General features: G+C 41.0%; 1 protein-coding gene across 5 annotated transcripts in view; it reads left to right on the top strand.

Moving 5' to 3' along the window:
* Positions 1 to 15,341, top strand: part of LOC124132816 (extracellular serine/threonine protein kinase FAM20C-like) — a 95,609-nt gene that overhangs the window by 60,917 nt on the left and 19,351 nt on the right. For all 5 annotated transcript variants that reach the window (XM_046496957.2, XM_046496956.2, XM_046496959.2 and 2 more), the window contains exon 3: positions 14,257 to 14,375. In XM_046496957.2, the coding sequence (XP_046352913.2) occupies positions 14,257 to 14,375 (119 nt within the window). The remainder of the gene's footprint in view (positions 1 to 14,256; positions 14,376 to 15,341) is intronic.

Below are 15,341 nucleotides of genomic sequence, written 5' to 3'. Positions count from 1 at the left end.
TCATTCACAAATCAGTAACATTAAAACTGAAATAGAAAAGAAAGCAATTTTGATTAGAAAGTCTCATTAAACAAATCGTTGCTTCTATTACAGTTACGCAAATCATTTTTGAAAACTCAACCAAGGTCATTGTTACGAGAAATGTAACAAGCGAGCTGTTTTCAGCTGTGTTAAATCAGGAACGATTGTATCCCCGAGAAACAAAGATACAAGCGTCTTTCATTCCGTCTTATCTCCAAGCATCCATCTCCACTCATTTAGCTGGCAGAACCACGACGTATATATACACTGCTAAAAATCGACTCTCAGAGACGTGTTTGTGTTTCCTTTCTTTGTTGTTTAAGGCCGCACTCAGCAATATTCCAGCTATATGACGGCGGTCTGTAAATAATCGAGTCTGGACCAGACAGTCTAGTGATTGACATCATGAGCATCGATCCACGCAATTGGAATACGATGACATGCATCAACCAATTCAGCGAGCCTGACCACCCGATCCCGTTAGACGCCTTTTGCGGCAAGCATGGGTTGCTGAAGACCTATTCTACCCCGGATCTTCAGGGGTGCTCCTCAGAGACATGTTTTAGTGGACTGTCAGTGGGAGGTTTGTACTTTACAATAGCCTTCCTGTGTCGACCCATTCGTGACCAACCCGTGTTATTCCGGCACAAGCCGAATAGCTTGCAGGTTACGGAAAGAGGCGAGTGGTGACGAATGGTGTCGACCTTACCCTGTTATATTCTCTCTGACGTTACAAATAACACTCAGTATTGTATAATTGGATGTAATTCAACTGTATGCCATTAGCATCACAACGCCCATCGATTTCTGAAACGCATGACTTTATCTCCACCCGTGCTTCTTTGAAGTTTAAGAGAAATGTGTATGTAATAATGTAAAGCCTTCAGCCTGTCACTCTGTGTTAACTTTTTGAGAGAAGCGAAATCGTCTCGGGAATGCTTATCTTTTTGATTATATGACACACATTTTTTAGGTACTGACCCCTGACCTGGATATTAACGCCAAACAAGGAGTGATTGTTACAACCACGCCTGACCTAGAGATAAACCAGGACTATATTATCTCGCGGATGTGTTAATCTTGACACTTTGCCGTTTAACGTGTAATAATACTGTTATGCAACATAGAAGACCTCTCAATGTGACCAAGCGCGGAATGTTCACAGAATTTGATATTTACTGCGAGACTGCCATGATGTATTGTTGAAGAGAAGAGAAATTCGATGGAAAGCGGATGTTGCTGTAGTTTTATATGTTTATGTCAAACATATTTGATTGTTGAAATTCAAGATGACATTGAACCGACAATGCACGGAAGCAGTCACAAGTCAGCATGTCAAACATATGTACATGTTCAGACTTCGATAAGAATAGCACGTGCACGTGGAACTGCGTGTTCAAAACAGACTCTCAAACGTTCTGACAAGTGTGTTTATTTACTTATCGCTATGTCTCATTAGCCAAGACCACACTTTTCGAAATACATACACAATTATTGTAATCATATAAACTAAAATTTATAATCTAAACCAACACAATGACAATGTCAAACTCTCATTAACACCATCACAAAAGAGGATGTCCGTTAAACTGAGGCCGTTTCAAATCTGTATACTCGAACTCCGCTCAGTTTATACAGTAAACTACGTTTATAACGAACACGCTTATAACGAACTGTTTCTTGGTGCCGTCCATTTTCTGTATGGATGTTGTACATATGCTTGTAGCGAACTACGGTTATAACGAATTAAAATTAGTGGTCCCTTTGAGTTCGTTATAACCGTAGTCTACTGTATATCATTTAAGATTACAATTTTATGGTACTTGCATCTTCCTTATCGGTATTAGGGGAAATTATTGAATACAGACACTCCGCTTATATCGAATTGCGGTAACTTGATACATCGTCGAAGTGTTTTGAATTTCATGCTACATACACATTCCTTATCGGTATAAGGGTCAGATTTTTAACTATCGACTCTCTGCTTCTATGGAACTACGGATATCTCGATACATCTATCAGGATTCCTAGTATTGCGAGTAAACGAGGCTTCAGTGATCGTTATGTTTATCGATACTATTCATGCTCCGTCGGACGCGACATACACTGTCCTACCGTGCCTTGAATATAACATTCAACTGTTTAATGAATTAAAATAATTCTTCCTTTCCCCTCGAGATCCACTGCAATGTTAATAATGTCCCCTTTTGAAAAGCAATAATCCTTTTCAGACTACACCGGATAATGTATTCGCGGCAACTTGATCTTGAATGGTAACGTCAGAAGCGGGATACATTATGCATGCGCTACTGAACACAACCGGATTGACTGCACGGGTAAAAACGAGTGCATCAAATCATACGTCATGTTCAGAGCATGACACTCTCAACACACGGCTCCGCTACACAAAAAAAGATCTTGGCGTTAAACTGCGACAACAACCATACTGTATATATAATCAGAAAGCCTATATACCTTTATTTAGACTCCCTTCTCTGAATTATAGCGTTACGGCAGTTGTAATATCAGCCTGGCTCCCTGCCTATGTTCAACCAGGCTGTAACACTCGCTTTGTTGAACCAGGCCTAAGGGCTTCGGGATAAAGTAGATCCTAGTCTGTCTTCCAAACCCAAGAGCGGGGTATCGGATGATCACAATGGCTGCGAAGTATGGACTCATATGATATATAAATATAAAACACCGCTTGGTCATGGTTATGTAGTCATTACAATTAATATCGTATATATTATTTTATCTTCATTTTCAACTTATCATCAACCATGTTTTCATATTGTCTATTTAACAGTTAATCTGCGACATTTACCTTGAGTAATATACAGACAGTTCTTGAATTGTCAATCATGTTTTTTGTATGGGCTGGAGACAATGATTGGACAATGGATTTCCACTGAGGGGCAAAAGAAAATATACCGAGTTTGTTGTTAAATTTGTTGTCTTTTAAATAATCATTCATTCCTGCAACAGACTGTAAAAGGTAATTGTTGGCTGGGTAATTTTGTGTACAAATAAATTGGGTCAACGAAGACTGAGGTAAGAAATGAATTTGCCACCACAAAGCCCCTACCGTGTTTGATATTTACCTCTGTGCTTAAAAAGCAAATTTATTGATTTTTACAGATACGATGTGTAGGATACCTGTTAGCAGTTGTGTATTTCGCGAATAATTGTTTTTAATGTTTAAATTTTTTAAGTCATTTTATTTTTTATTAAAAACACCCTGTAGAAGTATTCTTTGTGTGCTGACTAAGCGCCTGTGCAGCTTATGTTTGGATATAAGATCGCCTATTTCAAATGAATATCAAACGTGATATAACAATATATATAATCACACACACACACACACACACACACACACACACACACACACACACACACACTAACACACACTAACACACACACACACACTAACACTAACACTAAAACACATACACACACTAACACTAAAACACACACACACACACACATCCACACACACATACGGGTATTCTCACGAAGAACCAAATTGACATAGGCGCGGTCACGTTGACCCTGCGGGTATGACGTCACGGCGTCGACGTCAGGGCAAACATAACCCCGATGGGGCACAGAGAAGCGTTGGGGAAGCGGACTGGGCAAATAGAAACAAGGATGTAGGTCATTTTTTAACAAATACTAGAAACACCAAAACGACAACGATTAATGAGTGTTTATGTAGGATACCCCTAGCAGAAAGCTGTTGGCGGCAACGCAGTTTTAATAAGGTCAAAGTCATTACGGTCGTATGTTAAGTCATGTCTAGCTTTTGTTTGGACCAGAAATGCCAAAAGAAATGTGAGGGTCAGAGGTTAATATTCATCATTTACAATCCCTCCTCACATCTTGTTTACCGAATCAACTAAAACACCTGACCTTTAGAGCGATTTCGCTTGCAATTCTTACATGTCCAAGTAAGAAGCTTAATGTAAGTAATTTATTATAGGCTGATGTGTCATCCTAGGTTCAAAGGCACGTCTTCAAAGAGTGGACGTGTTTTACAAGATCGTTAGCTAACGGCGTCTATCACTACCTCGCAACGCCCTCTGTCGGGAAGATGAGTTCGGCAGTTTGTTAATATATTACCCAACTTAAGTATGGGGTATATTTGTACTATGATTGGAAGCGGGCCCAATAGCTTCCAAAAATATGTTTATTTAGTTTTGTGTATCGTGGAATAATACGAATATCCTTAACAAGAGTTGAGTAATATATTTTCAATGTTAACAGAAGATGTGAAAAGGGGCTAAGGGTATTAAGAGCTCTTTTAGGAAGCGCGGATACAGCGTTGTTAAGGAGGAGGGAGCACTTTGTGATTTGGCAATTGGGTAGTCGTGAAATTTCTATTGAAAACATGTCACTAAGTGAGATACTTATATTCTAGTAATACGTTTGTACTTGCTATACACGATCACGTATAAAACGTCCGAATAAATAAATATTGTGTGTGCTTCGAAAAGGAGGGTTAGCACCCTTCGCCACTCTTCAGATAAATGTACAGTGAGTGCCTCCTGACACTATTCATTTCTGGTGTCCGTGATATGGCTGAAATATTGCTTAAAGCGGCGTAAAACTATACTCACTCACTCGCCCACTCACTCACTCACTCGCCCACCCACTCACTCACTGACTGTAGGCGTTAAACATTCGACAAGGGTCGAGGCTGCTCAGTGAACTGGTTATTATTTTTACACGAGTGAGCTTACATGCGTACACACTTTATATCAACCTCACTTAAAACATATACAGTAATCTACGGTTATAACGAACTAAAAGGGACCATTAATGTTAGTTCGTTGTAATCGTAGTTCGTAATAGGCACATATACAGCCTATATACAGGAAATGGACGGGACCCGTCAGTTCGGTATAAGTGTGTTCGTTATAAACGTAGTTTACTGTAATGTCATTTTTGTGAGATTCAAATGCTTGTCGCCCCCTCTGTGATTACAGGTTGTTTGTAATCGTGAAAACTGTACGAATTGTAACATCAGTTACACTGTTGTACATCTCTGCCACAAAGCGTGTCTATTTAAGTTTCATGTCTTACCCTTTTCCTGAGCACCTGGTTCCCCCAGTGATCTATTCCTATTATTTGAAATAAGAGCCCGCCAACAGAAGAAATATCCAACAGATTTGTAACTTTCGTCCACATTAGTTACTTTTTCACATAATCTCCACATTAATTCATAATTAATTTCAGCGAATATGGGGAAATATATAGCTATATTCACAATAAACAGGTAACAGCCCAAACTGTATAATAAAGTATATTCATTTTGCCAACAGTATGTAATATCCAGTCCGGTATAATGTGTATTATTCAATGAATAGTGTTCCGTGAGTGTATCTTTCCGCCCGATCGAATAATCAGTGACTAATCTCTGAAACCCACCTCTGTCTAATAGAGTACACACATTAATCTCGTCAAGCAAAACGTCTGTGTGATATTCATGCACATTTATTATGTCGCGTAGGCAACATGAATGCAGTCTGTTGCTGCAAAAACACAATTTAGAAGTAATTTCCCAACATAAAAATACACAATCAATAAAACTGACTCACTCGCAACAACAGGTTGTCATTAATTGGTACATCAGATGTTTCGTTATGGGTACATATATGGATAGTGCTTAATTAATGTACTGGTATATCGTGTCTATTTTGTATTAAACACATCTGTCTCATAACGTGGGATGTAAACTGCCGTTAAAAAATTGTAATTTATTGATAGTGACTGAAAATGAGACAAACACAAAAATATTATTTGATTGTGACGTATTTGATACGGGTATCCTAGTTATGTGTTGGACCTTAAGTTTGCAGTGTTTCGGCAACTGTTTTGAAAGTTTTGATAACGTTTGTAGTTTGCTTGTCAAATCTATTTTTCAAGTCTATACTCAAATTTACCCGGCAAAGCATCTGCTACTCATAATAAGTTACAGAACACCCGGATGTCCATGACAGATTAACTGTAGTCCCGTGGGAAAATGTGTTCTTAAGCTTCATTATTGTAGTCATTGCGTTAGATAAGGGTCGAGGCTGCTCAGTGAACCGGTTATTATTTTTACACGAATGAGCTTACATACGTACACACTTTATATACCCTGCTGTAATGCCCTGCTGTGGAAAAATGTGTTCTTTAACTTCATTATTGTAGTCATTGCGTAAGATAAACGTTGTAGTCTTTTTTAACTGTGTTGGTCAACAAATGTTTTCTAACGAACAAAGTTTCGGCTATCCTATAATGTATTACAAACAAAGAAAACCAGTGAGATTTGTTGAAATAAAAAAGGGGAGAATATTCCCTTTCCCCGGACGCTAACATTGAAACAAAACTATGAATATTTCTAGTTGTACCTTCATCGACTATGGGGAGCATGGGTGCCCCAGTCGTCCAAGGAACCGAAATTCGAACAACAGAGTTGCGTCCCTTACGCGGACCAGGAACCAATGATTTGAATCACGATTTCTACATTTTTAGCACCATGTCCGTTCTCGTGGGTTTCACTAAAGTGGTAAACGTCTGAGAACTGCATCACTTCGGGCTTTCCTCCCACATTAAGCTGACACGCCGTGATATAACTGCAATACTTTTCCAACTGTGTTAAACCCAACTCACTCACATCCACTATTTTGAGTAGGTATACGTTTTTATTCGCGACTGCAACACTGACATCCTAAACTAAGTTTGGCAATACGTGAAGCAGATGATTGGGAAAATGAATGCACTTTGTGAAACCATGTTCAGAGACCGAAATATAATTGTTTGAATCTGCGTGAAACGAGGGGATCAGACAGGGAATCCACGTTGCAGCATCGTTCTTCTCCACGAACTGCAGTGTCGTACATGTTTTATAACTCACAGCAGTGGAAACCGTAGTCTGTCTCACAGTTTCTTAAACCATATAATTTCCCTCTGCCCAGCCCTTACTGTAATGTAATAGTCCTAAATGATGTAAGTCTAGATTTTCCACAGGTTCAGGCCTGAATCTCCTATCCCACTGGGGCTCCTTTTCAGCTTGAATGGTGTTGTTTGTTTCTATCCAAATTACAGATTAGTCTAAGTCCATCTCTGGCTTGTCTGGTGATGCGTGGCTTAGGTAGCGAATTAGATGGGGGTGGGGGTGGCGTTTGACAGAGCTGTTTGTTTCTGTGGTTTGAGGGGGAGGGGGACGGGTGTCATTTCTATAAGTAGGGATGGTGAAATGCAACTTGTGGCAATGAATTCCTGCCTATTCCTATTCGTAAGTAGTCCGTGGGGATTCCAGGTTAGACGAGGCCCCCAACAACTTGTGCTGGTAGAAAGAGGCGGTGAAATGGATCGGGTGGTCAGGTTCGGTGACGTGATTGATTCCGTGTCATCGTATCCTGACGGTGTGGATCGTTCTTCACAGTATCAATCACTGTATTGTCTGGTCCAGACTCGATGATTGCAGGCCGCCATCATGTAGTTCGAATATTGCGTATTGAGTGTTGTTGAACAACAAACAAACTATGCGGTCCGTTTGCTCATTCCGCTGCCGATTAAGATCCTGCTCCGCAGTTATATATTTCGACACTGACTTACGGCTGACATAACGCTAAGATTACGTTGTGGAACCACTCAGAACCGGTTTTACCTGTTTTATTCCCTCCCATCTCATTTGTTTACCGCTGTCAAAACGATCAAGTGTGTTTAGCTGTGCTTGAACGATCGTTTGAGCTTTACCTGTGCAGCTTTTCCTGTGCCAGAACGATCGACTGAGCTTTACCTGTGCCAGAACGATAGTTTAAACTTCACCTGTGCAGCTATTGTAGTTTGCCATCTTCGTTTATACGGATGCTATGGCGATGATACGACCCTTGTTTTGTATGAGGCCATCTTCGTTGACACGATCCCTGTTCTGTATTAGTCAATCTTCGTAGACACGGACCCTGCTTTGTGTTAGGCCATCTTCGTAGACACGGACCCTGCTTTGTGTTAGGCCATCCTCGTAGACACGGACCCTGTTTTGTATTAGTCAATCTTCGTAGACACGGACCCTGTTTTTTGTTAGGCCATCTTCGTAGACACGGACCCTGTTATGAATTAGGCAATCTTCGTAGACACGGGCCCTGGTGTGAATTAGGCAATTTTCGTAGACACGGACCCAGTTTTGTATCAGGTAATCTTCGTAGACACGGGCCCTCTTTTGTATTAGGCAATATTTATAGACACGGATCCTATATACTCATGGACTGCTTTCATTAACCGGTAACAGTTAATCTTCGTTGACTACGATCCAGTCACACCCAGTGATCTTCACCAACCATATGTTCAACTACGTTTGATACACATGGGTGAACTTTAACGTGGCTGACATTGTATGTTAACATTACTATCGGGTATTGTGAGCTGCTTTCATTGTTACAGAAGGACTTCGTGGACTGATCTGTAGGGCAGAACATGTTTGAGTTGCAGTGCTGACGATTGTTGTATGGATTTTAAAATTAAACTTGTGTCGTTTTACGTTGAAATAATTTATTTATTGATATAATTAATAATGTTTGAAATGATATTGCATAAATTAGTCTCATGGGCTCCAGGATGAGTGTTTTATCGTGGTTTAGAAATGAATACAATGAATACAGCGAGCACTTATTTAACTTGCCAGAATGGTATCGATTTTAGAAATCTTAATCGCTGAATCAAACAGCCCTGACACTGTCTCCCTTCTTTGTTCGACGGCCACAAAGAGACGAATGAATTAAACCCATCCAAGGATTCAAACACATTTTAACGGAAATAAGCACTAAAACATCGGGTTAAACCCTAAAGGCTGCAAGGTAAAGGCTCCAAGGCGAGGGTACCGTTCCAAACGCCAGCCCATTCTTTAACATAGACTTAAAACAGTCGCAGCGCCTCGATCTTTTTGTGGAACTGTGAGTAAGTGGATTTAGCGCCGCTTTGAACAGTATTCCTGTTAAAAAACTTTAATGTTGAATTATCTTAATAAAAATATGATAAAAAGCAGCCCAGAGACTATCTGCACTGCAGTAATCTAGACTTACCAAACATTAGAATCTTGCATGGGGTGTTTCAGGGTCTGTATGACAGACTAAGCTTGTCGTTTTAGTTTCACTTTGTCGTGTAAATAAAACTGATTGTTTATGATACGTTACATTGTATTTACTCGTATTTGCCCTTAAATCTCAAACTTTTGCAAAGGTTGTGATCACCAATATCATGCTCTATCAAATATATAGAATGTCAACGTCAGAGAATAATCAAAATATAGTCACCTATTTAGCAAGTTCCGGGAATACGCAGACTACTAAATTACAACAAACAAACATAGATTACTATATCGAGTGGTTCCACAAAGTATCTAACTTGCGAAGGCGTATCCAATCATGGACCTGGAATTCGATCTCACACACATGTTTGTTGCCAGTTATGTCATGTGAGTTTCCCAATCATTAGTGTGTAAGAAATGTGTACTGTCTGTACCAGTCTAATTTTGTTTGGTCAAAGTCTTGCTTTGTTACAGCTAATTTGTAATTTGAACGTTAGGCTGATAACATGCAATATTAAAGTCGTTTTATAAAGTCAATTATTGCCTTGCAATAGATGGATAATTCCTATCAAGGACGTATCACAAGTTGACATTGAAGGACGTGTTATATACCAGTATATGTACCGGGTTTGACATGTACTAAGAGTGTGATGTTATAACGAGGGACGTTGTGTATAGTACGAGAAGAACGACCTTGAACTAAACACGCTAAGGTCAATATATATTTTGATATTCCCCTGTCATATTAATCGTTATTCCAGATTTTCTTCTATTCTCTTCGCATATCCCATCCTTAATATTTTATTTTTTTTAATATTCTGCTCGTGTAGATAGTCCTTAATGAACTCTCAGTAGTTGTTTTTATACATACATATATTCATATTTTTTTATCACTTACAATTTCTGCGTACAACGTTTACCGTGCCACCACACACATATTCCTGAGAGAAATGACCCATGTGAAAATGGGTCAGCGTGGAGTAACTCAAGGTGATATGCTGTGTCACTGTTTTTCATGTTTTAGACATGAGTTATTCCTTTTAAGGCCACAGAGCTTCCAAAATAACAAACAGGCGGAGAACATGTCTTAGAATTTCTTGAATGTGAAGCGATGCCTATCTTTGTCCATTTATATCTGATAATAGTTTTAATGAAAGCCGCTCCGTGCAGTTGTATGGGTGTAGTACAGCCTGTTTAAAAGGACACGTTCTTCGTGTGTTTGCGTTGTGGTAATATACAATGAGGTTGTGTTTGTTTTGGGTAGCAGTGGGGTAGACTATTGTCTGTCTCCTGGCCCAGTAGGGTATTTAGACGGGACGATTTATGCATTAAGCAAGGGCGTATCCTGACTAACACGAGATCAAACTGTACTTTTTATTAGTCCGGTGTTATTATGTGAAACGGGCGTGGTTGGGATCTTTTAAAGTGGACATTAATTGAAAGGTTGAAAAAAGTATAAGATGTCTATCAAGGTGCATTTTTATACCAGCTTTCAGCAATTTTCTTTGGGGTATGTATGACAATAATAAATTTTGATGTAGGTCTCTTGTGAACAGTATATAAAAAACGTCCTTGTTATGCGATAGTAAGTACTCTGTTCAAATAATATCATTCAGTTGATGCTCTTAGGGATGCATGGTTGTATATATACTACTCAAAGGAAGTTAAAGATACCATGACAAATTAAAAATTGTAATTTGAAGGAATCGTGTGTTCTTTTACATCTTTTGAGTAGTATAGATATGACAATTGGCAGTAGCATGAGGTGATTACCATGGTATGTAGAAGTATTCGTTTCCCCAGTGGTAATGTCTGTCGAACAGTATGGATTTGAAACTTTGCCAAACGTAGTGTAGTCACTCAACTTATGTCCCTGAGGTGGTATATCATCAGTAGCCTACATCGGTGTTCTGTTTAGCTGATTTTGATTTAACCTTTTCACGGTATCTATATAGCTACTGACCACACCCTTCTCCTCTGTCTCACGCATCACACCCCCACCTCAACCTCATCCTCCACATCGCACACCGCCACGCCCAACCCTCACCCTCAACCCCAATTACACACCGCCAACCCCAAGCCTCACCCTCACCAACACCCCAACATCACACATACACCGCCACGCCCAACCCTCAACCCCACATAACACACCGCCAACCCCAAGCTTCACCCTCACCAACACCCCAACATCAAACTCCGCCACGCCCAACCCTCACCCCCACACACTGCCACGCCCAACCCTCACCCTCACCAACACCCCCACGTCACACACCGCCACGCCCCACCCCCACACACTGCCACGCCCATCCCTCACCCTCACCAACACCCCAACATCAAACCCCGCTACGCCCAACCCTCACCCTCACCCCCACACACCACCACGCCCAACCCTCACCAACACCCCCACACACTGCCACGCCCAACCCTCACCAACACCCACACGTCACACACCGCCACGCCCCACCCTCACCCCCACACACCGCCACGCCCAACCCTCACCCCCACACACCGCCACGCCCAACCCTCACCCCCACACACTGCCACGCCCAACCCTCACCAACACCCCCACGTCACACACCGCCACGCCCAACCCTCACCATCACCCCCACACACTGCCACGCCCAACCCTCACCAACACCCACACGTCACACACCGCCACGCCCCACCCTCACCCCCACACACCACCACGCCCAACCCTCACCCCCACACACTGCCACGCCCATCCCTCACCCTCACCAACACCCACACGTCACACACTGCCACGCCCCACCCTTCACTCAAAATAAAACAGTCATGGAATATCATTTCAAGTGCTCCTAATGACTTCTTGGATAAGACTCCCACATTGGGTGGTGCCGCCCTCATGTATTCTGATGGCATGTCACGGCGACCTCTGCAGCCTACAGTCTGGTAGGCCGTCATTCTGTGGGCTATCCGAGCATGGCGAGCAGATATGATGAAATGAATATGAAACTCTTCATCTGCGAGGATCATTCCTGTATATAATGATGTAATTAACAGGTGGAGGCTCCTGTGTAATTATCTTCTCATGTGCTTCATCTTCTCGGCGTATTACCCTAATTCTATTCCATGCGCAGATACAAGGCAAAAACTCGAGCTTGCCACTCAGGCTAATTTTGTCGCCATTTCGAGAAAGATGTCGGCAATGTATTTGATGAAGATTGACTCGAAAACAGTTTAATCCTTTACATGTTCCATCTCTGATTTTTAAGTACCCTAATTTCGCCGACGTCTCCTTGTAAACGTGTTCGTTTGGGGTGTATCAAGAAAATACAGCTTGCTGAAGACAGGGAATTTGAGTGATTGAAATGTGGAATAGATAGACATTTCACATGTTGAAATGGCGAAGAGAACTGTGTACCAACCCAATTAGCCAAAGGAAAGTCTGATTATTGAGTCTTCGTTGTAGAAGTGTGATTTGTTTATTTGTCTTGTCTCTTATATGGGTGAGGACTAAATAACATCATGGTGCATTCCGACATGCTGATTTGTGGTATTACAAAACACTAGTGTAACATGAGTTGCCACATCTTGACACGTTACCTGACAAATCTGTGTGATGAGGCAGTTCAGGTGCGATGTGAAATTCTGTTCATAAGTATGCATAGCTGCACTTCTTGTTGGCAGATTCGATGCGCTGTATTTCGTTTTTCAGCTACTCGAGTAATAAATTGGATGCATTGTATTTCATTTTTCAATTACGAGAGTAGCTGATTCGATGCAATGTTTTTCATTTTTCTTTCTCGAGTAGCTGATACGATGCGTTGTATATCATTTTTCAATTACTCGAGAAGCAGATTTGATGCATTGTATTTCATTTTTCAATTACTCGAGAAGCAGATTTGATGCATTGTATTTCATTTTTCAATTACTCGAGCAGCAGATTTGATGCATTGTATTTCATTTTTCAATTACTGGAGAAGCATATTTGATGCATTGTATTTCATTTTTCAATTACTCGAGTAGCAGATGCGATGCATTGTATTTCATTTTTTCAATTACTTGAGTAGCAGATACGATTCATTATATTTCGTTTAGAAATTACTCGAGTAGCAGATATAGTAGCAGTGGTATTGTTTTGCGTTTTCATTGACTCTATTAGCAAATTTCGATTATTTCCTTTGAACAGTTGTTGGCTCGAGTGGCAGATTCGTGGAAATATGTTGCATAATCATTTAATCTAGTGGCAGACTCCATTACTTCCTTTGAATAATCAGTGTCTGTGTTTGTGGTGGGTGCCCCGGTTGGACAGGATCTTCAGATAAACAATTGGCTTTCCTTTGCATGTGTTTGTGACGGGTTAGATGTTCACCTGGTATCATCGGTATTTGATAGTGATTCATAAACGCCTGCTAATGGTATGGTCGGAATCGTACAAAGGATATTACTTATGAATATGGAAAGGACTTTGTCGCTTTTATTTATTTGAATAATCATTGGCAGATTCGCGTGGCATGATTTTTCATTTTCATTGACTTGAGTGGCAGATGCTATTGATAATCTTACATTAACATGGACTCGATTGACAGATAGAAGATTTTTGTATTACCATTGACTCGATACATTATTTTGCATGCCCATGAAAACGCGTATGAATGCCATTAACTATTTAAGTGATAACCGACTAGTCGACCCCATGCTCGTCAAACACGAATAAATGTAATACATTTAACTATTGATAAATGAAGATGATTTATCTTTGTTATATTCTATTTTTTGGCGTATAATAGGTGCATGATAAAGAACTAAAATTGGTTCATAAATTATGAAGTTGCGTCCCTTAGCACTACCAGGATCCTACTGGTCGTGGGTTCGAATCCCAGATTGGCCCCGATTATGAACTGAAAAATTGTTCAGAGAGGCGTTGGAGGCAGGGATGGCACCAAGTCTAAGGTGCAGAGTTGCGTCTCTTAGATGTGCCAGGATCCATGGATTACGGGTTTGAATTCTGGATTCTCACAGATTATGACTCTTGGTATGTCAGCTCTGTACCCATGCTCGTACCTTGGGCTTCCCGACCACATAACCATTATTAAAGATAACGCAGCATCAAACCCAATGAAGCTCAACTTACTCACTCACTCGCTTCCTCATAAATGCAAACTGTCTTCTCTTTTATTATAAACGTTGTTTCCCCCCTCCAGAGTGACGAACTGGGAGCGCTTCCACATGGGAATACACCAGTACGGTCTCTACAGCCAGGACGACCACTACATTGACGACCTGCTCAAGGACCTCGCCACGCTCCCCGTCGTCGATGTTGGTAAGTACTCTGATGTCGTTGATTAAACCTCACACTGTCGGACACAGCTAACACGTACATGGATCTGACTATCAAGTGTGGACAGGCGTGCAATCAAAGTATGGCACGTTGATAGGTATGGAAAAATAGAGACTGACGACTGATACAAATACAGATTACATATTGGACACTGTCATATAGAAACACGTACAAAACAATTCGAGGTTGATACTTATAAAATGCGCTTACAAAATAACATCCCCACGAATCTGGTCGCACCTTCGTTTCGCGATCTTACAAGATATGGATCGCGATCCGGTCCCGACATGGTTGCTATCGAGGTGGCGTTAGTTTTAAAGTGGTACTTCATACCATATTTAAAATGAGTATGAAACACCCGATACAGTTGTACTGGACACCCAGGTACATTATGGAATAAGTCTTTAGCAATCCATACTTGTCGTAAAAGGCGACTATGCTTGTCGTAAGAGGCGACTAACGGGATCGGGTGGTCAGGTTCGCTGACTTGGTCGATGCATGTCATCGATCCCAATTGCGTGGATCGATGCTTATGTTGTAAATCACTGGATTGTATGGTCCAGACTCGATTATTTACAGACATATAGCTGGAATATTGCTGAGTGCGGCGTTACACAACAAACCAAAACCAGGTACGTTGCCAACAGAGGGTGAGTGTAGTGAACCCAGTTAAAGACCTCTGAAACACGTTACGCCTGACACAGACTGTTATGTGATAGAGATATCACTTGAAACACCAAGGCTAAAATCTTTCCTAATAACTAACGACCAACCACACTGGACACTATCACGTCATGATATGACTGGAATACTGTTCAAAGCGGCGTTAAACTCACTCACCCACACACTCACTATCTTACGTCATTTCATATCCCTCGTGCGGTATCCGGGTTAAAATACGTTCCTAGTAACCTATGCTGTTCTTAAGGGTGAGTGTGGATTTACGCC

Source organism: Haliotis rufescens, unplaced genomic scaffold (genome assembly GCF_023055435.1).
Source record: "Haliotis rufescens isolate VD_foot unplaced genomic scaffold, xgHalRufe1.0.p SCAF_11, whole genome shotgun sequence".
NCBI lineage: Eukaryota > Metazoa > Mollusca > Gastropoda > Lepetellida > Haliotidae > Haliotis > Haliotis rufescens.
This window is presented reverse-complemented; position numbering and strand designations above follow the sequence as displayed.